Source organism: Xiphias gladius, chromosome 17, assembly GCF_016859285.1.
Source record: "Xiphias gladius isolate SHS-SW01 ecotype Sanya breed wild chromosome 17, ASM1685928v1, whole genome shotgun sequence".
NCBI lineage: Eukaryota > Metazoa > Chordata > Actinopteri > Istiophoriformes > Xiphiidae > Xiphias > Xiphias gladius.
The window spans coordinates 22,837,322-22,862,988 of record NC_053416.1 but is presented as its reverse complement, the minus strand read 5'-3'; the positions used below and the strand labels follow the sequence as shown (position 1 = coordinate 22,862,988).

The 25,667-nt window shown below is 41.5% G+C and overlaps 1 protein-coding gene across 2 annotated transcripts in view; it reads right to left on the bottom strand.

Annotated features, from left to right (window-relative positions):
* med13a (mediator complex subunit 13a) overlaps positions 1-25,667 on the bottom strand; it is a 76,227-nt gene that overhangs the window by 16,026 nt on the left and 34,534 nt on the right. For both annotated transcript variants that reach the window (XM_040150170.1, XM_040150171.1), the window contains 10 exons: positions 20,013-20,158; positions 14,382-14,582; positions 14,049-14,243; positions 13,750-13,912; positions 10,303-10,413; positions 7,086-7,841; positions 5,126-5,342; positions 1,998-2,028; positions 1,348-1,469; positions 874-964 (listed from right to left, as the gene is read on the bottom strand). In XM_040150170.1, coding sequence (XP_040006104.1) covers positions 874-964; positions 1,348-1,469; positions 1,998-2,028; positions 5,126-5,342; positions 7,086-7,841; positions 10,303-10,413; positions 13,750-13,912; positions 14,049-14,243; positions 14,382-14,582; positions 20,013-20,158 — 2,033 coding nt within the window. The remainder of the gene's footprint in view (positions 1-873; positions 965-1,347; positions 1,470-1,997; positions 2,029-5,125; positions 5,343-7,085; positions 7,842-10,302; positions 10,414-13,749; positions 13,913-14,048; positions 14,244-14,381; positions 14,583-20,012; positions 20,159-25,667) is intronic.

Genomic DNA, 25,667 nt, shown 5'->3' with positions numbered 1-25,667 from the left:
GAGGTGGGTAAAAGCAGGAGCGTCTTCTTTTTATACTGCTTTCGTTTACATAAAGTAAGTCTACATTAGAATTACAAGTTTCCTGGCGAAGAAGCTCTATGCAAAGATGTCCAGAGAAAATAAGGGGGTATATCTAAGGTCTCAACCTCTGATACCATTTTAGTAATTGTTAGAGGCATCCAGGGTGCTATCAAATATAATTCATGGTAAAAGAGCAGAGTCTACGACTGTGAATTATCTGTTCATAAAACTGAAGGAAAACGGTTGATCTGAGACCAATTTACTTCACAGTTAAATATACACTGTCCTTAAATTCTCTTTACTTCTACATTAGTGTCCCAGAGCTCATACCTAGCAATAACTACCACAGAAAATACTGGTATGGTTGTTTTCAAATCTACAAAGGGGATGTAACTTTAAGACAAGACTCTGGTGTTAGTATAGAGGTCCTGCAGTGTAGTAACAACATAGACAACAAGAAAGCAGCTACAGGATGACTCTATGCTGCCAAACACGGATGCACTGTGAAGTTAATTACAGCCATATATTTCACCACTAGGTGGCAAAGGCCAGTGTGAGCATCAATGATGCTTGAGTAGTATAAGCCTTTATTTAGTGGATTATAGGATATGATGCCATTTACTTTACTAGCTGAAATTGTGAGCAGCGGGAATACTACGTTTAAAACTTAGGTGGCTTCTGGCATAACCTCACTGTACCATTCTTCATTTTCAAGGGTCTCTAAGGTATGATGATTCTGATTCTAGATTAACAAATGAGTCAAATCCATCCTTATAGTTTAAAGACACACAGTACATCAGTGTTCTGGGAAAAGAGAGTGACGTGAGGAGAGACAGGTTTAGAGATACATACTAATGCAGGAAACAGGGTCCAAAGTGGATGGCTTTGGTTCTTTGTTGCCAAATTTCTCATCTGTTCCATTCACTGGTCTCCTGGAACCAGGCTGTTGACAAGAAAAGAAAAAAAACGAAAAGAAAAAAAAAACGCGTGAGCATTAAGTATTTTAGCACCTGATCATTTTGGAATCTCAAAGTATCAGTTAATAATAGTGCTCTTTATTAACTCCTGTTACATTTCTCACACCAGTGCGGTCTACAAGTCAGTACAACACATGACATGTGTTGTCAGTTAATGATGGGCAAAGTAGAGAGACACACACACACACACACACACACACACACACACACACACACACACACACACACACACACACACACACACACACACACACACACCCCACACACACACACACACACACACAGAGTGCCAGACCAAACCCAGTGTAATGAAATATTGACTGCAGTGTGAGCCAGGGTCTATACTCACCGCCAGATCATCCTCGTCCGAGTTGAAGAGGTTGTCCAGGTCGTTGATGGACACCACCAGGTCAGTCTCATGGATGAGACTGGTGGAAGCCATGCGGTTGTGAGCAGCCGCCCGCTGAGCATCTGTACATACACAAACATAACTAATATTAATTTGAAAATATCAGGCTTCCAACTTAATGTCAACAAGTAGAGTCTGGGTGCTTGAGAAGTCAATGAAAGGCAAAAATCTTCGAGCTATGATTGTTAATGCTAATGGACTATCCAGATTGGCCTCAATTCACTCTCTATTCAATCAAGCCAGGAAAAAAGATTTTCTTCCAAATTCAATTACTGAAATGCATGTGGTATGACAAATCTGTTATATGAGATTTAAATTAGAAATAACTGAGAATGAATGCTTCTTATTTAGTGAATTAATGTAGTTTCTATTGACATATTTGAAAGACTGAAATTAAAAGTATAACTGGCAGGTTTTATTCAGTATGCTGCTTCCTCGGATCGGAATGACCACCAAGATGCAACGTGTACCCTTTGGCTTCACTGTCTAGATTTTGTGAAGGTTTAAGTACAATTATGTGTGTTTGTGTAATAGCCGTCAAGTCACAGACAAAACTGAGGATGTTGTCAGGAACTAAATAGACTCCTTACCATCTGATGGACCTGTTCCTCCATCTTCACCCTGTGAGGAAAAAGATAGGTGAGAAGGTCAGAAGAAGAAGGAACAAATAGCCACACACACATGTGCTACCAGAGAGATCTATCAGACAGTGAATATTTGATTAAACAATACTCAGAATGTACAATCCAGACGGATAAATTATTTATAAAATTACAATCCCATGTCAATGAAGCTTCTCCAAGTTCTTAATAAGGGCCCATGGCTGGATAGTCTGTGTCATTACCGTGGGTGGGTGAAATTCTTTAATCTTGTAATTGTGATTAAGAACTATACAAATAAATGTTACTGGACCTGAGTTGGGATAAATCGCAAACTGAATACGGAAATACAAAAAAAAAAAAAAAAAAAACATCTGCAATCAAACAGCCAGACTCAGCTTACAAGAGAGATTGCTTTCTTCAATTAACTCAAAAATAGTGTAATAAAAGAGAAAACTGGACAGAAACAGAAGAACCGAGAAAAGGGAATGTTTGCCTCTGCTGTGGCAAATGAGATTTCCAGTGTGGATCAGAGCAAAGTCATGATCCAAGGAATGGCTTCTTAGGCTCCCACCCAGACATCAATATCTGGGAGGGCTAGCCTTCTCTGTGTGTGTGTGTGTGTGTGTGTGTGTGTGTGTGTGTGTGTGTGTGTGTGTGTGTGTGTGAGAGAGACTGTGAGTATGAGCCCTCATGACGAGTTGTGTGTACACTGTGTGCTGAGCAGTACTAGCTGGGGAACAGGAATGTTATGTCTTAGCCATTGATTTCATTACGCTCCAGGGCTTTTCTCTGAGTAACGCAGACTTTAATTTGTCTCCTTTAAAGAACCAATCTACAGCGGGGCACAACATCCGCACCAAGGCCAGAATCTATAGGTGGTAATGATGCCTTAACCCCATATCAATAACCTGGCCTTGGGTGGGAAACTGTGTATTTGTAGTGTCTTTTCATATTGCATTTTCCCATCCTCCATCTTCCAACTTGCCTCATTTATCTGAGGCCTTTTCCACTATTGTATCTTATACTTAATTCAGCAGACACTGACATAGGTGCACCACTTCTCTGCAATGGTATGGTGATTGGATGATACACCATTACAGCATTACAGCATGTATCACATGGCTTTCAGCAGAGTCAATAACTCTCCAGTTTGAAGATTGAACAGTCTGGTGATTCGGCGGTGCTGACGTACGGTTCATATTAGGTCTATAGTGGCCACCAAAAAGTGGTTTAGTAGTCTGATGAGCAATGAATAACAAACTTGTCGAGCTCCAAACCCACTCACAAAAAAAAAAAAAAAAAGTTAAAATGGTTAGGAGTAATTGCTGGAATCGCAATCTTTTATTTTGATAGACTAAATTAATCTATGGAGAGGAAATTTTGTTGATGTTCCAGGTTTATATTCCACATCAGTAGGAGATTAAGTATCTTGCAGCTATAAAGAATGACAAAGATTCTCAAGAAAAATTGGTCTAGAGTCTAAAGTAAAACTCAGGGAGGTGAAGGAATCCACGTCTACGCACACATACCCACAAGCATGTGGTAGAGACACAAAGCACTTAAAGCAGACAGACAGTGGTAGGGCTCCATTGCACAGACTACTCTTTGGGGACTGTCCACTCCAGTGCGGGCTGCTTTCACCCTTACATTCCAACACAGACTGGGGGCGTGCAGCAGGGTCTTCACCAGACAGAAGAGGAGGAAAATATCTGAGTGTGCTTTTTAAAATTTATGGTTCGGTGAGCCAAGTTTGTTTCTGTGGTTAGACGCCAGGCTCCGTGAAGCCTGCTGAAAACATGCAGACCGGGACACAAACGGACATACACATATTGACTCTCGCTTTCCATGCTAGGGGCGACCCTCAGCTAACAGGTGGCCCTTGTCTGGAACTTGAGCCAACAACCCCAGAGTAAGAGCAGAGGAATACAGGGAGAAGAGGAAGGAGGGAGAGGGTAGATCGAATAGGAAAACTGTAAAAACTAAAGGAAACTGGATAACTGGGTAGCTATCTGGTGTTCCTCTGGGCTGGAGTAACAATGGGGATTCAGGGATGGCTTCCTGTTCATTTAGACTAGGGCAGTGAAAGCGGATGTACGCGGTCACACCGTTATTTTTAGTGCAGTATTGCTGAGGATGCTGATGGCCTATTTTCTACCTTGCCTGCTCCCTGATCTTGCAGTCTGCCCTCTTGTCCCGTCTTTACCCTGGGCAACTAGTGAGGAAGACATGGATTAAGTGGTTACTCTCTACGCTGCCTCTTAGGAAGCCTTCCCACCACATTCAATGTGGTGTGGTTGCAAACTGGAATGAAAGCAGCCAACTTGGAAAAGGCACTGTGCGTGGCTCAGTTTTAGGCAGAGCGGAGTACTTTACAAAAGCTGATAAAAATTCAGCATGGACTGTTTTTCAGGTTAACTCAGCACAATGATCTCCAGTGTATTAGTATTTTATCTCCATACATTTGGAAGACTTGTTAGAGTCACATTTTTAACAAAAGAATAGTCAAAATTAAAGGAAAACAGGCTGAGATATCCCAACTTTTAGTCCCTAGTATGGGTTAAGCTCCAAAAACACTTGATCCTACATTTCCTACATTCCAAGCCCAAGCCAAGATTACCCTGATGACATCCATCAGTTTTTTTTTTTTTTTAAACTCTCTAAAGCCCCCATTATACAACTGTTTTCACAGGCTGAAAATTGTAAGTGTATGGGTGTAATAAAAATTCTGAGTATGTTCAAGAAAGTTGCATGTAGCACAGTGAAGAGCTGGGGTGGAACGTTGGTTGTGGAAGATGCAGATAAATGTTTAAAAGAAAAATTAATGTTTACCAATACAGAAATGTACTGCAGTTTGTTATTATAGAAAAAAGTTACACAACCTGTTTTTTATTTAACTGTATCCAGTACCATCCTTTGATAATGCACATTTAGGACAAAATATAATAGTTGTACCATTGCCTTACATTTCCTGTCCAGATGAAACAATGAGCAAAACGTTAAGGGTTTCAGACCGTTTTAGCAGAAACGTACAATACATCTATTAAATACTGCAAGGCCTGGACAAGTGATATTCAAACTAAGAAACATTCCTCAGTACTCAGCTTGGCTTGCCTTACCTTATGTTTCTTGCCTGGCTCACGCTCCCCGCCTGCCTTATCCTTCTTGTTGGAGAAGGTGAACTTGACATCACCTTCCTCGAAGGCATAGGGGTCCACCTCTGGCTCGTGATCTCCGTCAGTTATGGCAGCGGATAAGTACTGGTTTCTCCTGGCTCGATATATCTGAACGCGCTCTTCGGACACCTTTAGTGGCCATTTAGACGTGGACATCACCCTGGAAGGTGAACAAAGCCTAGGTGTGAGGACTCTGGAGTAGCATTAGAGGACCATCACAGAGGTTTGCAATTCACAAGTAATAGATACCACCTATTCATTCCTAATGTGAAATCCAAGAGCTATATTTTAAGTAAGGACCTTTATAAAGTACCAAACTGATAAGCTGGCAAATAATGAGTTGTAAGTGAATAGAGCTATAGAAAAACTACTTGAATTGGTTCTGTGTGTGAAATGTTGGCAATTGGAACACATCCTCAACTTCTGTTTTGACCTGATGCTGCCTGATATCATATGTCAGTGTTGCTAGCATCATTATCTGCACTGAACAAAAACAGAAATGGCAGCAATTGCAAACAATTCTGACAGCTGTCATGCACCAGAACTGATGCACCATGTTTGCTGTCAGACAATCACCTCTCTGGCAGATTTATGGGAACATGGTGACTGCAGAACTGACTGCTCAAACACTTACAGACAGACACATTTATCACCTGTTGCTACGACATGGCTTATCAAAATGTCGCTATGACTGTGGCCTATTTGTTCCTCGTATGTAAAAGAACAGGGAAGCAGGGAAAAGAAAAAAAACACTTGCTGCATGGCAGGAGAGGAGGGACTGACCCAACTTATGCGTTATCCCTACCCTTCGCTGCCTCCTACATTTCTCTGTACTTCTGTCCTCTCGTCATGCCTGTCCAGCTCTGATGTGAGGTGATGGTGTGCAGTGGCCTGGGCCAGAGATTAGCTGCCATTCAGAGCTGTTGCTGGGAGGATTACAGCTCGCTAGAATAGTCCATACAAGTGGCTGGCCCCTTGGGATTGCATAACCTCGCTGATAATTCCCAGTACAGCTACCCTACAGCCTGCTGGTCACCCGGCCTGCCTTCACACTGGACAAGCCCTCTTACTCTGTCCATCTGTGATCCTCTTCCTTGCTACCAGCTTCCTCTTGGTGCAAGTCTCTCTCCATTGCCTGCCAAACTGATAGCCAGCAGACAGTATTTCTATCAGCTTCAACTCTAGTACAATAGCAGAGGTTTATCTTTATCTAACCCTACCATTACTCTTCCTCTCTCCTAGCTCTGGTGTGTGTGTTCGTGTTTGTGTGTAGGAATCAATGAGTAGTGCTGGCCCTGCACATTGGAGATATATGATGTCAAAAGGGCACATAGCAAGAGATTAACATGCCGTGTGCAGCTAAGCACTATACCGAACATTCTGAAGCTGAGGGATGAGAGAGGTGGAGTGAGGTGGGGGATCTGTGAGTGAGAGAGAGAGAGAGAGAGAGAGAGAGAGCGAGAGAGAGAAAGTGGGTGTTGCATCATTACTCTTTCAAAACAATTTTTTCTGGACTATTGAGAGTGCACCAAAGCAGCCCAGGGCTACTCTGTAACAAGCGAAAAGGTGGGAGGGCTTGGATGCCTAACGGCTTAGTCAATCTGTGAGTGGCTGAAGCCCTTATGGCCTTTTGTGTGTGTGTGTATGTGTGTGTGTGTGTGTGTGTATGTGTGTGTGTATGTATATATATATATATATATATATATATATATATATATATATATATATATATATATATATATATATATTATTTGTGTGTGTGTGTGTGTGCGTGTGTTCGCGCGCGCGCGCATGTGTAAGTGCGAATGTGTGTGTGTGTGTGAGAGAGACAGGGAGACGGAGAGAGAGTGAGAGAGAAAGAGAAAGAATAAGCAGTGATTATAAATTGGCAGGTGTCACTCACTCTGTGACCGACACCAGGTTGTCCTGTGAGGCCAAGGCCTCGTCCCTCAGCTTGTCCCCTGGCAGCAGTGGTGTGGGCAGCTCAGCTTCTTTCCTGCGGGGTAGGTTGAATAACCGCCATGGAGTGTGGGAGCTGTCCTCCTCCAGGTTGACCGCTGCGCCCACATACACAGTGGGTTCGTGAGGCTCAGAGTAGACTGAGACTCCAGGATGGGGGTGGGAGTGATGGGAGTGGAAGTGCTGATTCAGACCCTCTGGCCCTCCGAGCTCCTCGCCTCCACCTTTCACCCCGACCAGACAGGGCTCTGGGGGTGGCTGGTAAAAGTGTTGGCTATTGGGGGTTGAAGGGTTCTTCATGCCCTCGCCCGACTCCTCGCCACGCTCGCAGGGGTGGGGGCTAAGTGGTGGGGGTTGGGGGGAGTTGGCCTGTTCTGATGGCCCAGCGCTGACCGCCCCACTATGGAGCTGGGGGGCTTTTTGGATGGCAGACACATCCGCAGAGCGAATACTAGGGAATCTTCCTCCATCTGGGCCCCTCATGGCCAACCTTTGACCTGCACTTGTCTCCGTCTCTATTGAGGCCTCGTCGCTGGTCAGACTGCGATGATGGAAGGGTGTCTGGGGTCTTTTCTGCTGTTTGTCACCTTTCTCTGGCTTCTCTCCTCCAGCTTTGTGCTTGGTAGGAGGCTGGGAGGGCTGGCCTGCTGACTGAGCCTGGCCTGGGGTGCTGCCTGTTCGCTGCTTCACTGATTTGTATCTGCAGGGGAGAAGACAACCAGGGATATATGGTGAGACTATGTTGCACCAGTGACACTAAGCAAAATGGCAGCAGAGATAGAGATAATCTATCAAGCAATTAAGAGGTAAACTGAGGATTTTTCATTTTCATGATGCACAGAGATCTTGTGCAGCTTATGTAAAATCTTCCCTTAAACCCTCTCAACTGCTTCTTCTAGAAAACATCAATTACCTCAATTACTCTCATCTGCAACATGGCAGCCCCACTAATTCATCTCAAATCAATAAGCAAGAAACACTTGATTCAGACAACAATTAAGTTACATGAGTGTAAGACTGCAACAGCAAATCAATAATGGTTTTTGGCACTCAAACTCATGACATGAACAAAGTTCTACTTCTCAAGAACCTATACATTTCCTTTTACCTTTTCAATGTGATGAAGATGCCAAAAAGAGAAAAAAAAAGGTTTACCATTGTATCAGGCAAATTTGTGACTATGGTCATTAAAAAGTAAGAACAAAAAATAGGCCCTGTGGACTACCTGTTCTGTGACCACCTAACCTGCTGACAGCCAACAAACCATCCTTGCTCGCCTTCTCTCACTACACTGTGAGAATTCATGTCCTACACCCCCCGTTGCCTCTGAGTCTCTCAGGTCAGCATTAGTGTTTCTTGAGCCTCCCCACAGCCGGGTCCCCACTCAGCCTACTGTTGTGGTTACAAATTAGGTTGTCGTCTCAGACGCTGTGCCTCTTTAATGGCCGGTGTACATGTGAGTCCTGTCTATTAGATGTTAAGATAAGCAGACACATGGAAGGCTTCCATCTACTAAACAAAGCTAATGGTCATTAAAACTGGCAACGCACAGAGCTTCCCATTTCTGTGTCGCCAAAGTGCTGGGTGGCTTCCAGCAAATTAACATGCTCCAGCTGACTGGCCCAATCCACTTTGCTCTTGTCTGTGGTCCAAGTCGGCTCTCCTCTCCCTAGGTGGAAAACAATCCGGGTGCCAAGGATTCCCCTTATGGGATATGCCCAAACTTGAATGGATTCTGCCATTCAACACACAGAAAATATTCACTTTTGGTAGTACTTGTTCATTGACCATGAATGTGAATTTTATATCAAATCAATCAATCAATTCAATTGGTTCAAGCTTTCCTAGAGGATGCCAGTCAAGCATCCCGACATCTAACTCTTTGACTGGATTTTGCAGACTGCAGAGGACAAGATTGTATTTACATATGCTTTTGTGAGTAAAGCAGCCTGTTGTAACTGTGGTTGGTTGAGACGGATGATAAGCTGAAGACTGGCGGGTAAAGGGGACAGCTGATTTGCTGTTTAATTAAAGAAAGAAACTCAAAAGTCTGTCATTAAACTAAATGTGATGGACAAGAAAATAAACATACTACTGAAATCGATTTTTTCATGAGGCTGAATTTAGAAAACAGCCATACACTACTACGCACTACACAATCAAGTGGTGCATGTATAAGAACAAAAAGCAAACAATAAATATTATTAACACTCAGGTGTCAGACAATAAATTATATGCCTGCATGTGATGAGTGTATTAGTGTATTCTATGTGGGCGCTTGCATTAAAATTCAGAGAGGGTTCATGCTCATTGTAGACTTCCCCGGTCTATGTCCCTACTGACAATATGAATCAACTGTAATTGTGCCAGTCTGTCCTTGTAGATATAACAAGAGGCACTTGGATTGCCTTATGTCCCACCATGATCTCCATGACAAAAGAACACGTATGCTGACAGTACTAGTAGTTTGTCATAAAGAATGCTAACAGAAGTTTCAAAAAAGAGCAGTTTCACCTCATTGATATGCACATTTGTGCGGCAAGGCACACTAAAATTTAATCAGATCATCTACTCCCTGTGGGGTACCTGTGAAGTTTCTAATATGTACTGTTCTTGAGTTATGTTCAGAATGTGTCTACAGAGTCGCAGATGCTAGCATGACAACGAAATCCCACATACCATGGACCATTGTTGCGGGACATAAAAACACAGTGATATTTGAGCACACACTTATTGAATAATTTGACATGTTTTGAGCTCATTTGTCAATATTAGGAGCATTCAACATGCGTGCTCTTTTTACCACCAAAGTATCCCTTAAGCGCTCTATTGGAGGTTAATCTATTCTTTCTCCCTAAAATTATTCCCATTAGTGTGGGGATAAAAATTTCAGCCCAGCAGAGGTTTCAGCCCTGGCACAGCTGTCACTTTCACAAAATGCTGATAAATTGAAAAATATGAAGAATAATATGCTTGTCAAAGTCTAGACATGGATATAACTTGCTAGTTTAAATTGCTAGCTTGACAGTTTACTGACTATGGCCCTCTATACCTGTATCCTAAGCTCCACAGACTCTGTATAACCTCTTTGAAATGTCTTTGAGCGCACATATATGAGCAATACCTGCACATACTGGACATCCACATGGAAAGTGACTGACCTCGAACAGCTGCAGTATGACCTCTGTGAAGGCTCCACAAAATCCCAGGCTCCCACTTTCTCAGTCAGCTCCTCCTCACAGGTACCGTTGGTTGCAGCCGAAAACTTCCGCCTGGGGAAGAAAACAACACTTTCAAACACAGTTCTAAGAGGGAATTTTGACTAGAGTTTAGGCACTTCCTCAGCTTTTTTTCATGCAGTGTTGCTCATTTGAAGAAACTCGTCCTCTTTTTTTCATATCATTTTTGAAACACAAATTCTCAAAAGTGGACTGCCTTGTCTCATGTTTCTTTGGTATACGGTGGCAATTGGTTAAAACTTTGGGCTGAGGGTGAATTCATAGCCTTGCTTGAAGCAATAATATTTTGTGCTGAAATGCCAACAGTTAACTAATGCCGACATTCTGCGCTTGGTCAAGGGGTAAGGGATCCCGGGGTGCTCCCAATGTGTCAGATTCACTGATGTTGAATAAAACAAAACATCAAGGGACAATACTTAAGGCTGGGCGATACGGACCAAAAATCATATCTTGATATGTTAAGGCTGAATTGCGATACATGATATATATATCTCAGTATTTACTAACAAGTGGTCTAAATGTTCGGTTGTAAATCAAAGCCACATGTTAGATGTCACAAGCACTTTTATTAAAACAGACTGTGATCAATTTAAAATGCAAAGACAGATTTGAAGTGCTTCCACTTTTGGATACAATCTGTTTCTGGTATTCTCTAAAGATGACATGGTTTTGCTGCTCATCCAATCTTTTAAATCCAAATCATCTCTAAACAAATGAACTATTGTTTTTCTTTTTACAGACCAGCTGTTTTTTGGCGGTGTGGACTGGCGCTGTCCAGGTTGCAGGAGAACATGTGAGAGAGTGGGGCCAGGTTTGAGGGAGAGTGGGGGCGGAGTTGCAGAAAGTGTGCGAGAGGAGAGATGCAAATACTGGTACGGCTTTACAGAAAAAAAGGGTTAATTAACACAAAATCAAACTATATCGATATATGTGGTATTGTCTCATCCATTATCTCGTTTGAAAGTATAGATCGATATACCTTAAAAAGACGATATACCGTCCAACCCTAACAATACTGCAAAGTAACTCTTACTTTTATTTTAAATGATTTTTTCTGGTTTATGTATGAACAGAAAAACATAATGGCAAAAGGTTTGACACTTAAGACATAAATGTAGAGTATACTGTAAATGTCAGGTGTGCAGTCGGAAGGTGCCGGGGGGGAAAAGGGAAAAAAAAACAACAACAAAAAAAAACAACCCACTGAAGGGCAACCGTGCTGTTGAGCCTCTAGGGTCTTTAGGTTTTGACACAAACCTGCTATCACACATTATTCAAAGTTTATTTAAAAAATAAATACATCTGGCCAAAGCAGAACCTTGGGCCAGCTGCAGCAGTTGGGTTATTTGTGCTATTTTAAACTGAAAATGAGATTCTCAACTTTTCAAGTACTCAAGTACTTAGACACGGCTGCACAACCATGCTCTTCTTTACTCTGCTCGTTAAGCCTACAACTGGTGAGTGCTCATAAAAAGAAAAAAAGAGAAAACTTTAGCAAAGGAAACTTAGTAGAGAAAACGGCTTACCCAGTCAGCCTCTCCTGACTGAGAAGACAGACCTGGCAAATGGTTTGAGCATACTGTTTTTTGTTTTCTTTTTTGGCATTTAAGATTTATTCATTTTAACATTATGATATTAAACAAAAATGCCAATGTTACAAATAAAACATAGCTAAATTAAAATAAAAATTAAGACAATACCCCGGCACCCCAACATTCCTTCATATTCTGTAACCTGTACCCAGTAGACGATGATGATGATGTTGCACCTTTAATGTATGCCAGAAAATGATGCCATGTTTGGCTAGTTTTACTTTGGATATTATTTACCCTGGCAATCACATTTTCAAAAGAAGCAGTCTCCATCTTAAATTTAATGTACTCTGTACACTCTAGTCTATGTGGGTTATTCCAGTTACATAAAATAAGCCTGAATGCTACAATAAAACCTTTTACTGCCAGCCCAAACTCTGCTTTACTAAGCCTCGGTGGCATTGAAGATTTATCTCCTAACAGAATATTCTAGGAGAATGTCTTGCTAGTTTACTAATTTCAAGTGCTATGTTTCATAATTCCATGTTTGGGAGAGCCTGTCGTCCATCATCTCTTGAGGCGAACAGTTTTTTCCAAAACAGATTCGCAGCGTTTTCCCGTTCCATAGATACTCCTTAATCAGATGATTATATTGTTTAAAGATTCCCTTGGAAAAGGTTATTGGCATCATCATAGAGACTTAATTATACTGTTGAGCAACAACCATCTTAATAATATTAATTCTTCCCCATGAAGTGAGGTTTATCAATTTCCATTTATCCAGATTTGCCTTTATTTTTTGGATTAGTGGGACCATATTAATAGAAATCATATTTTCTAATTCTGAGCCTGAATACAGCCTAATATCTAGATATTGCATTCAAACTGCAATACTTAAAACTCCACTTAAAATAAGATGGGGTGACTGTTGATTGAAAGCACCACTTTTATATTGGCATAGATTCTTATTTTTACCAGTGTATTTTATAGCCTGATATTACTGAAAAGGATTGAGTTGTAGATAAAACAATAGGGACTTGGGAGAGGATCTCCTCATTTAGTCCCTTGTGTCAGGTGAAAGATGGGTGATTCTGTTCGTTATTGCTGCAGCCCTTGGTCTAAATAAATTACATACATTCGTTTGATAAAACCTGCCCCCAAGCCAAACATTTTAAGAGTATACCATAGAAGCACCACTTTTTTGGGAATCCAAGGAGAAGGTTGCTATTGGAATGCATTCATCATGATTTGTTAATGATTTTGCAGAGCACAACTCATGCAGGGAGACAGGTGAGTAGAAATATTTATGTGGGTTGTTTTGGTATTTTATTTGAATGCTTGAGAGCTTTTTTTATATATACTTTAACCCTCCCACATAATATCTCCAACTCACAACCTTGAATGATGGCAATTCATTTTTGTGCAAAGATGATGGAATTGTCCAATGGCCCTACCCTAATGTTGGAAAGTTTATTTGCCAAACCCTCATTTAGCCAAGAATAATCAGTGAGCATGTATACTTTCTATCAGGTAATACCCTGCATAACATCACACCTTGGAGCTGCAGAAGACAACAAGTTGTCAACTGTTGGCATTAGAACACCAATAGTCGATAATAGATAGATAATATGACATTAACTGATAGGTTGTTGAGGGAAAACGTTTTCTGAGGCCATGTTTTCCCAGGCCGATAGAGGTGGACTCAGGGAACGCTCAAAGCTTCTTTAATATGCCTCTGCCCCAATTAATACACAAAGAAAATATTTTGGGTTCTGGTCATTTTCATTTACAGCATGGTGAATGTGTCCGTGCTTGCTTTTTAGGAAAAGTAACTTACTTGTTCTGGGCTCGGTTGATATTGCACTCTTGCCAGACGCGCTCCACCACCTGACTAGCTAGGCGACGTGGAATCTTGCCTCCATGGTGACTTGTTCTGTCCACACTGAACACATCAGATGATGAAGGCATCTTAACCCATTTCTGGGCCGAGTGAGAGTCCACTGGAGAGGGAAAGAACATGGTTAACAGACCATTTGACAAAAAATAAATAACTTATTTCAAAAGCAACTCTTGACCATTCGACTTAAGTGAAGTCTTTATTCTCCTGTTATAAATCTGCACTGTGTTTATCACTACCTGTCTGCGCCTCCTCAGGCGACGTGGGAGGGGTGAGGGTCACCAAAGAAATGGCAGGCTCTCGCTGTGAAGCAGGCACTTGGTGGCCACCCGAGTAGACGGCAGTGCAGTGGGAGGACCCCACAGGGGCCACAACAGGGATGTCTGACTGGGGCACCAGCACCAGGCAGGCTGGGTACACCATCCGCACACCACCTGCAAACACACAGGCAGGATGTACAGGAACCAAACAGGTTAAACCAAAGCGTTCCACTCCGCATTTTAATCAGGTAATCTCATGGAGACAAAGCTTAATGATATATATATTTTTTTTTTTTTTTTTTTTAAACTGACCGACGAGGACCTCCACAGAGGCCAAAGAGTCATCTTCCCAGTCCATGTCCTCCACCTTGTCCTCTGACACACCCTCCTTGGTGCTGGGGCCAATGGGATAGAACTGGTTCCACTCCTCGATCAGCTTCTGAGTGGGTGGGTCTGACATCTTGAATGACTGGCCAGTTAGTGTCCCGTTGAGACCGAAGGGACTCAGGATTACTAATGAGCAGGATAGGGTGGAGCGGAGAGTACAGAAAAACAAAGCAATGTTAGTCAGCATAAGTAGGTCTTCTACACTGAACGGAGGAGCAGAGACAAAGAAAAATCTTCCACCCATCTTCATTCCTTCACCTCTGAATTCATTTCCTCCCTCAATTCCCTTCTGTATATCCGTATAACTTCCATGTTTTGCCTAACTTACTTTATTGCTTTTATCTTTTCTTATTTCCTTGTTTGTTTCCAGATTTATCCATTCTCTACATCCTTACACTTCCTTTCTTTTAAAACCCTCTAATATTGGTTCCACTATTCTACTCAATTCCCATCCTCCTTCCTTAGTATTCTCTCACTTCTTCAACCTTTCATAGTTTTAATTCTTTCGTTCTTTTTCTTTCTTCTCTTCTTGTCTCCCCAGACTTCTGTCCTCACCCTTTACCTCGTTCCTTCCTTTCTCAATCCTTCTTCCATCCTAGCCTTTCCCCTCCTCTTATCCTCCACTGCCTATCTTGCCCTTGTTAATTTTTGTCATCTGTCCTTCCTTAAGCCCTTTACCTTTGTCCCCCATTCCCTTCCTCTGTTGTATCTACCTTCTCTTCCTTTTTTCACTCTTTCTGTAATCTAATTCTTCTTATCTTGTCATCTTTCCTTTCTCATTTCTCCCATATGCTTTCCTTTCCCTGTCATTCTGCCATCTCTGGACGAATCAGCAGCGCTCTGACCTTTCCCGAGCACTGCTGGACTCAGCTGGTCCCGGCTGACTCACCAAATAGTTACAGAGCAATCCAGACGCCAATTATTGGCAAGCAGTGGCCTCTCAGAGCCCATAAACAGAGGCTTATAAAAAGGGCCACTCCTCGTCAAACACATTTGACTGCACATGCATATGGGAGTCACACAGTGAGCACATCAGTCTGCTTATAGAACAGACCTACATCCATCAGAGAATGCAAATACTACCATAAACTAACATGCATAATGCATACATATGAGCACAGAAACTATTGACCTGATACGTAGATATAAACATACAGCCTGTCAGCTTGTTATGCTTCTGTTCTCTTTCTCCATATTTATCATACATCTGAATGTTAAGGGTATGAATGCTTCTAGGAACAGACTGGCTGGGTGGGTGGGTGTGTGAGTGAGCATTTGTTAATGTCCCTCTCTGCTCTGCCTTTCTAGTATGTCATTACTAGACTGGATGGCCCCTGTCTCCAGGTATTGATCCTGGGGCTGGACCATAGAACAGCTTCCAGGATGGGAAAATGGGGGGAGACAATGGAAAGAAAATTGTAGGAAAAGGAAGACGAGATGCATTAGCAGTGTTTCAGTCTAGAGAGCTCGGGGACTGGGGCGGTTTCTGACAAAACGTCCTTCAGATGTTGAGCTTAACCTCTAAAATCTCCCGACACCTAAAATGATAATCCTTATGATTTTAAATAAATCAAAGCCCATTCTTGATATTATGTACGGTTTGCATTTTATCTGTACTAGCCCTTCAACATATTACCTACTGCTTCACATTAAAAGCATCTTAATGGCAAAGGGCTTTTTCTGTGAAGCAGGCATAGGAAACACAATGTATGTGTTACCACATATGGCACTGATCACAATCATTCATCAAAAATGATTCAAACTAAACTAGCATTTTCTTTCCCCATCTGTGGATCGTTCTTAATTTTTATGAGGGAGTAAGTGGACAGACAGGAGTAACCACAGTGAAGTGTTAGATGAAGAGCTGCAGGTGACAGGCGTCACACCTCCACCTTCTCTGCAGGGTAACCAACATTACTGTGCACTGCTGCTGCATTTCTGACAAGGAGTGTTTTCTGTAAGATTAAACCACGCTTGCTATTACCATGGTAAACACAGGTGTCACCAAATCAACCAGGTCTGAAATCTTAAAGATTAAACCTTTAAACTGGATGGTTTGGAAATTAATGGTTTAGAAGAAAAATTGAATATATAGAGCCTACACTTCTGAATATTTTAAGGATGTGGTTGGCAGGCGGTGTTGGAAGATAAATAAAGTGGCAGAAAGAGGCAGCAGCATTGTTTAGCATTACCAGGCAAGGTTTGGCACCTAGAGAGAGAATATTCTTAATTGTCAAAGGAACCTGGGTGACATTCAAAACACTAATACTGGGCCATTTTTAAAGCTAGAGCATGAAAAATGTCCTGAATGCCCCTCAGCATAACGTTTCACCTTAACCTACAGAACATACTACCTCAGCAAAAACAACCCAACAGAGGGAAGAACAAAAGGTTATTTATGTTGCAGTACATAACAACATCCAGCTAGGGCCGATCACATTAACCTTAATTAAATTTAACCCCACTCCTTTCCCTTTCATTTCTGCATTTCTTGCTGCACACACACTCCTTAGACCTGAGGCCAGTTGTGAAAGAGATCAAATTCAGCCCAATTATGGAAATGGTTTACCATTTTCCCCATCACCTCCCCACCGCAGCATCCCCTCCCCTCCCTTCATCCCTTCTGCCTCTCTCTCTCTGCCTATGAGTCTATATCTGGCTCCCTGAAGACATGTCAAATGTGCTCAGATCAGTGTAATGGGCTGAGAGTTCATTACATTCACTCTGCGCCCTTTTATGAGGTCACATCCTGGAGAGGTCTGTCTGCCGGAGCGCTCTGCCGCACAGTAAACCAAGCTTGGCGCGGGGGGGCTAGCCAGGAGGAGATATGCTGCGACAGTGAAATCACACCCCATACCTAAGTCCTCATCATAAAATACATACAATCTGCATTTTGTTACTTATAAAGCGATGTTCTCAACATTGGGTGAAGGTACCTCCAGGGGCACTTGATGTTTTTTTCTGCCACCCCCAACAACATGAAAATTTATTTACTTTAATAGTTTAGTTTCAACACAAACCACATGAATTCACCACTCCAGAAATTAAAATGAAGCAATTTTATCTCATAACAGACAAAGAGGAGGTTTGTGTGTCTGTGTGGAACCTGACACGAAAAGTCTTGAACTACATGACTGGGAAAATAGAAAGGGAGATAACTGAGTAAAGATAGGCATTCATAGACCAATAAAATTGGTCATAAGTAACTATCTACAAGTCGGTGAATGGGGAGCAGTATGATCATCCTAAATGAATAGCAAAACCCATCAACATCCTTAAATGAATCCATATGTCAAGTTCCAATAATCTTTTTATTTATATCAACGGCACTGGCCTTTAATTGGACAGGACATTATCACCTCCCTTAAGGAGGGCTTTAGAGACAGTAAAGGGGTTGGCTATATAGGAATTACTGTGGTGAATGAAGGAAGCGAGCACTGTTATTATTCTGAAAGGGGGCGTATGGGGAGGGGAGGGCTGAATCACATCTAACTATAGATGAGAGGGTTTAAGGAGGAAGATTTTTGCTCAAAGCTCATCTGTCACTCAACTTAATTTGTTTTTTAGAGAAAGAGTAAATTGAGGAATTTTAAGTTGTTGTTAAGTAAAAATCATTGTCCAAAAACTCGTATCAAAAGTCTCACAAAGTCCGGCTTTGTCAGTTTTCTAGGAAGCACTTGTTTCTATCTTGAGTCAGGTGCAGGCGGTATGTTGTTGTTTAGTTAAAGACAAGGTCCATTTATGTGACATTCTACTTGAGAGGGAATGATCACGAGAGGTCAGCAAAGTATGCAAAAAAAAAGTACAGCTTGATAATGCTTGATAGAGCTAGCCATGCCTCAGTTTAGATACGAATACCAACAGGATAGATGTGTAATACTTGTGTCAAATCACTATGATTTAATAATGTTATTCAGATAGCAAACTATTTCCTTCCCCACAAAAAATAAGACAAAATGTATATTACAGTCATTACATTAACACCTCTATCTGCGAGAGGAAATGCAAGCTAACAATGGTTTGGGGATTACACAATGTTTGGCTTGGGGTGGGATAATGAATTTAGAGCCAATGATGGAATATAATTAGGGCCACAGATTTTTATAACTGTGCTACACTTTAATTTAAAGTGACTACAGAGGCTTTTCTTTTAAACTGGCTGCAAGCCAATGAGTAATGAAAGACAGTCTGACAAAAATATTGTACGCTGATCAGCCACATGAAAACCAGTTACCGGTTTTAATGTTGTGGCTGTATGGTCTGCATTTGTATAAATAAAAAACAAACATAAATAAATAAAATAAAATAAATAGTCACTTTAGTGTACACACACACACACACACACACACACACACACACACACACACACACACACACACACACACACACACACACACACACACACACACACACACACACACTGTGTTGATAGATGCAACAGCACCCAACACAGCTCACACAAAGCTTACTAATAATCTTACAACTAAGCTTACAACAACCTAAAGTTGCTTTGAGCTAAATGGAATCTTTGAAACCTGATGATTAACGTGTATTTTGGTACATGCATAAATCTTTTTCTCAAAATTAATCATAAGCAGTAATGTATATACAAAAACAAGTCCATAATAAATTCAGCAATACGCATTATTCTTATAATTTAAAAATAAAAATTTAGTTTTGATTGCAAAGCCAAAGAATGCATACTTGCTTTGTAATTACATTTTTAAGTTTTAAGTAAAACTGTTGCCACAATTTTGGATGAAACTTTGCCGTTCCATACAGTTTGGTGCACTTTCATTGATTACAAGGCAAAATCTTCTTTGTAAGAAGAAATAAATATATACAATTTGCTGTTCTAGAATAAAATTTATTTCTGCTAGGCTACAGAATATGAAGATTCTCTTCAGCTGACTCTACATCTTAGTTAAAGTTACAAATTAAAAAAAAATAGCAAAAACAATAGGCTAACAGTTCCTTTGGTCTGGCCACCTTAGTGCACAGGCATGTGTACAAAGAAGCAAACATCAGAGGGCTTCTTCTGGCCTCTGTCAGCTGATTATGGCCTTTTGTTTTGGAATGAAGAAAACAAGAAGCAAAACATTGTAGTAGTACTTATTTCCTTCCACAAGATAAAGCTCCGTCTAATGGGGTCTGTTTGTTCATCTGTCACGTGCAATATTTCAGACACCAACGATCAGATTTCAACAAAACTTGAGGGTAATGATGTGTCCTCACAATAACTGTTTGTGGTACTCCACTCCAGGGTCAACTCAAACTGACACATTAGAGGATTTATCTAGCTACTGAGTTACTGATCAGTTTTTTAGAAAACGTGGGTATAATGTGTACCTGCACTGAACTGAACAGGGCGAGGTGAGATATGGTGCGTTTTTACAACTGTCCGAAATTGGGCTGCATTATACACAAAGAATTCAGTGTCTGTTGTTGCCGTGTAACATGCTGGTTTTAACTGCGTTGGCTAAAACAGTGTCTCGGTGAGCAGCTCACAATTCACTGGTGCAAGTTCAAAGATGCCGAGTGTTTTGGGACACCCACCTTGGAAGGGGCTGGACGCCTGCTGAGCCAGCGTGAGGTGCTCCTCGGTCAGATGGTAGACAGGCTGGTGCTGGTTGATCTCCACACTGGTGCACACGTTGCTCTCACCATGCAAGAAGAAGGTAAAGGCGCAGGATAGGTGCTCACTGTGTGGAAGAAGGGAGAAAGAAAGAGCGAGATGTGTCATTTGGGATCACACTACTTTAATATGCACCTCTGAAAAGAAGTACGGCTTGCAATGAATAACTCCAACAGAGTGTGAGGTGGAGAAGTGATTGCTGTGGAAAAAAGGATGCATATCACATAGTCTAGTTCATGTTCCTGTTCACAGCGAAAGAAAAAGAAGAGTTGGCAGGGAGAGGAACTGTAGAAGGAGAAAATATGATGATAAAATCTGTCTTTTTTTGTCAAAGGCTACAATGGAATCTCTTCTCACTCATATTCTGCTTCAACATGACAAAGACTCGATTAGAAGGATGAAGCCAGAGATAGACACAAGAGAGTAAAAAAAGAAGCTACTAAACTGTGCACCCTCTGGTCATACAAAGATGCCTTACATGCTAGTATCAAACTGTTCTGACGGCTGGACAGCTCTTTATTCTAATATCACCACTGATGATAATGAAGTGTCTGCTGCATCCTTCCACTGTAATATTAAATACACAGGTGGTTTGTGTGTGCTTCTGTCTATCTAGTGTGGATATCACCGTGTGTAAAACAAAGGGGAAAGCCCAGCCTAACCCTGGCTCTCTAGCTAAAAACACTCAGCTACAACAGTACCTTTTCTCACACACACGCAAACACACAAACACACAAACACACACACACACACACACACACACACACACACACAGCTCTTCTGCTTACAACAATGCCTGCCTGTGCCAGTCTGACCTCATCAGCACACAACAAAAGTGACAAGTTGAAGAAGAAACGGAAAGGAAAGACAAGGCAGATGGAAGGAGAGAGGGGCACAGCAAAATGCAGTTCATTGTCTGTGGGCTTTCCTCTCTCTTTCAGCCTAGCCTCATCCAGCATACACACCCACACATGCGTCACACAAATGCAGAGAGAGCGGGAGACAGCGCAAGTGACGGATGACCAAATGAAGCGGTGAATTTGGAAGTGGATCAAAGAGGGCTGCGTCCTCCGAGGATTTGGTTAAGCAAATATCAGTCTTCTCTCCCTGTCTCTCTCTGGCACACCTACTCTGCAGAGGATTAAAGAAAAGGAGCAGAGAGCGAGAGCAAGGCAGATAGAGACATGGAGAGAGAAAGAGAGAGAGAGAGAGAGTGCACTTCAATAAGATAATACCACCTACGTAGTGGAGAGATGCCCTAAGCCCCCCAGAGCTTGACATTAATCTTCGACTTCTTTTTTTCTGTAAAGATGAGGTGGTGCTCGTTAGTGAATGGCTATAAATGTATGATATTCATTTTCTATAGCTAGAGGCAAGTAGGCTAACCAAGGTGAGTTAAAGCTAGAGAGACTTGTATATCCTCAGCCGTTCTACCAAAATATCAATGTTTTAGTTTTTAGGTATTGGAATACTACTGCCATTCACTAAAAGGACAAGGTTAATACAATACTTACTTGCTCATATGTATACCGATAGAGTAACTGGTAACTGTAATCGTTCCTCCTCTCAATACCAGCAGTGGAGCCATGTCTCCCTAACGTGACTACAATGTAAATGGTGCTGGGACAAATTCAGCAGTGCTTGTTCTGTGAAAAAAATGCATTCTAAAAGGTCATCTACGATAATGTAAAGCTTCAGCAGTTTGAGTTACTGGGCATTCAGACAGAAAACAGCCCTGATTTCTGTAGTTTGACTGACACTACTGTAAGTCATCAGGAGTCTAAGCTAGACAGCTCCTGTGGGGTATCTTCCAAATATGGTCTTTTTTAGTATGAAATTCCCTCTGTATGTCTCTGGAGCGCTTCCTTGCTGAACTGCTCAAAAAGGTAACGCAAAAAAGAAATTTTGTAATAGAAAGACTAACTTTGAAAGATACCTACTTGGTTTGTCTAAGGCTGCACTCAGATGACATTAGCACAGCTTGAAGTGCAGTTCCTTCATTCTTTCAGATAAGTCCACAACTTTGATACTTAGGGGGTACCAGCACAGAAGGCTCCAGAAAAAAAATGCAGGGTTGTCCCGCAGCAAGGTTGAATCTGGCTCAACATTTGCAACATCGCAGTGCAACCTCATCCTGCAAGGCATTCCACCGGACAATCAAATAAATACAAGCAAACATTCCCAGTGGATTGCTTAGTAATGTTAAAGCAGTATTTTTACTGTTTACGTCATCGCAATAAAATGACAGAATGATTGCAGCTGTGATAACTTTACAGAGAAGTTTAGTCATACGTAAGTTAGAATTCTTTCTCATAATATTAATAATATTATAAACCACTGTGTAGTGGATAAGCATTTAAACTCATGGTTCTCCAAATTGAACTGGACTTCCTAGACCATACTTCACTGAAACATTATATGAGCCTTAGATGAACTTCAGAATGCACTTTTGCACAAAGAAAATCCTTCCATACTCAACAGTGGAATGGATAGTATGAAGGGACTGCTTTATGGCCAGTCTGCACAGTAGAAATGAAACATGGCTATGGTTATGGATGCAAACTGTATTTCAGTTGTCCAGCCTATAGGCTGAATTTACAGTATAATCCAAACATCATAATTCATCCTATCTGTAAAGCAAATATATCAAAAAATAATATATATACCAAGTAATTTAGTTTCCATTCCACACTGAAAATATGTTTGCACATGTCAAATACCAGCCTATTGTTAGTGGCTCAACATTGTACAGACCCAAGGTTTCAGTCTAAAATCTTATAATTTTAGCTTACGTTTTTAAACAATTAATTCAGTCTATACGTAGAAAAAAAAAACATTTTAAGTGTACATGATAAAATGATAAATTTGAACATTATATATAAAGTAACATACAATTCAACAGTTGGGTGGTTATATTCCCATGTGTATGTATCCTAAAGCAAAATACCAAGAAAAACAGACTAAGGGTTTAACTTAAAAAAATATATATTTTTAAAAGAGATACTTTATTTAAAGTAACCCTTTAAGAAATGAGTGAGCATTAATGTATGGTGTGTGTTTTCGGCTTACAAGCAGGTAACACTACTCAGACTCTTTCAAAACAGTTCAATAACAAAACATTTAAATTAAGAAAAGTACTGAACATTTACTGCCGGCAGTGACCGGTGAGAAGCAGGGGGATAAATACAAACAGACGAAGAAAACGCTGGTGAGAAGCCAGGTGAGGTTGTGAATAGGCAACTAGGGAATTAGGCCACATGCTGGCACAGACAGCAAAGACGCCTTTGTTTGGGAGGTGTGCCATAACAGCTCTGGTGCTGAAGTAGTAAATTACACTTTGCTTCTTTGAATGCAGTGCACGTAAGTGTGTGTGTGTGTGTGTGGGGTGGAGGGGGGTGGGGGTAAAAACAGGACAGGACATGTCACCAAACCACCTGGAGGGTGAGCAAGAAAGAACAAATAAAGAAAAATAAAGAAATAAAGATGGGATAGAATGACAGGCTGACATGGGCCCTTCTCATTTGCACAGCATGGCGCCGAACAGTAGAAGCAGTGGCAAACTTTGACTGAGACAGGACAGCAAGGGGTGGTGGGGTAATTTGAGGCTCTCTTGAAAGGAATAATCCAATTTCTGTGAAATTAATGTGCTGATTAGCTTGTCAAGCAATGTGAATGTTATCGTCTATGTTGTCATTACAGGAATGTACTTCCTACTAATACTGTGGTATAATTATGTACATGGAGGAAAAGAGGGGAAATGGCCTTCAAGAGCGACAAGGGGAGGATAGGAAAAGCAAGTGAGAGACAGACTACAACAGAGAGAGACTACGTGTGTTGTTGTTTTCTGCAGACATCAACAGAACTGCAGTGTACCATTCTCCTCTCGCACGCAAAGAAAACCTGACACTACACATTCACACACATCTGTGTTTGCAGGGCAATTGTAAGCTTGAGGTAGAGGGCTGCCATCTGTGGCTCAGCAGGCAGAAGTACAACCCAACACTTACACACACTTACACACACACACACACACACACTTACACACACACACACACACACACACACACACACACACACACACACACACACACACACACACACACACACACACACACACACACACACACACACACGGTATCATATCAGATTCAAATCAATCCTTCACAAACGTGACCGTACAGATTGCTCTGTCAGTTTCAGTCTATTGGTTAAGAAGATTATATGACATGCCAGCCGCACTAAAACAGTCTCATGCTAAATGATCACATTACAACTCATAAGTGATTAGAGTATGGCTCGTTCTATATGAAAATATTACTTTACATATCTAAATATCCCAATGATTCTGTAATCTGTTTTTGTCTACATGAATTAGCTCGACAAATCTCTAGTTGCAGCACAAAAACTTTGTAATTTCAATTTTTACTTCTGTAATTTTAATATTTCAGGTCAACAGACATGAAGACTGAAGATAATCCTGGAGACAAGCCTTACTAAAATCAACAGATGCTTGGTTAGCACTTGGCCAAGCAAGCACCGAAACATCAACATTAACAGCACATGACACGTTTCCTCACCACTGTCTCTCTCACTGACGCACACAAAAGGAACAGGATTTAGGGAAGCTTGCGCTGTGACAAACTGCAGCACAAGCCTATTGGATCTGTCTGTGTGTGTGCAGGAGTGTTCAGTCTCCCGTCCCCACACACACACACACACACACACACACACACACACACACACACACACACACACACACACACACACACACACACACACACACACACACACACACACACACACACACACACACACACACACACACACACACACACACACACACACACACACACACAAAAACACTAACACCGCATCGTGCCAAATTCAGTTCTTCTGCAAACATCCACGGCCTGCTGGTGCAGCAAACACAACCACACACACCTCAGCATGTGGGCTAGAGACACACCTGCAAACATTAGCTGTCAGGCATGGTGGAAAAGTGTGTGTGTGTGTGTGTGTGTGTGTGTGTGTGTGTGTGTGTGTGTGTGTGTAGCTGGAACAAGAGGAGCAGGTCAAGTGTAGGCATGGTAAAGCCACAACACGGATTTAACAAATATTTTCCTGTATATGATTACACACTCCTTTTTTTCAGGACAGAAATAGGAGACTTAAGGGGAATCCGGTGGCCTAATGGTTGTCAACGGTTCAATTCCTGGTTGGGGGACCTTTGTTGCATTTCATACCCTACTCTCTCTGCCCTCGTTTTCTGTCTCTCTCCCATAAAAAAGAAAGTTCACCAATTTACATGTTTAATCTTGTTTGTTTAATCTGTACAAAAGCAACAAGTTGCAGTTTTAGGGGGCATTATGTACGTAACTATTTGTTGGCCAGGTTCAGTGACTTTAGAAATCCCAGCAACATTCCTCTTCTACCTCAACTCCAAATTAAATTATAACGAAATCATGATTTCAGTTAAAAACTATTTCTTTCTTTCCCTCAGGGTTCCCAGGAAAACCCTGGGGGACCCCTCAGGGGCCTTACACCATCAAACATTGTGTCTGTTAAAATATGTCGAA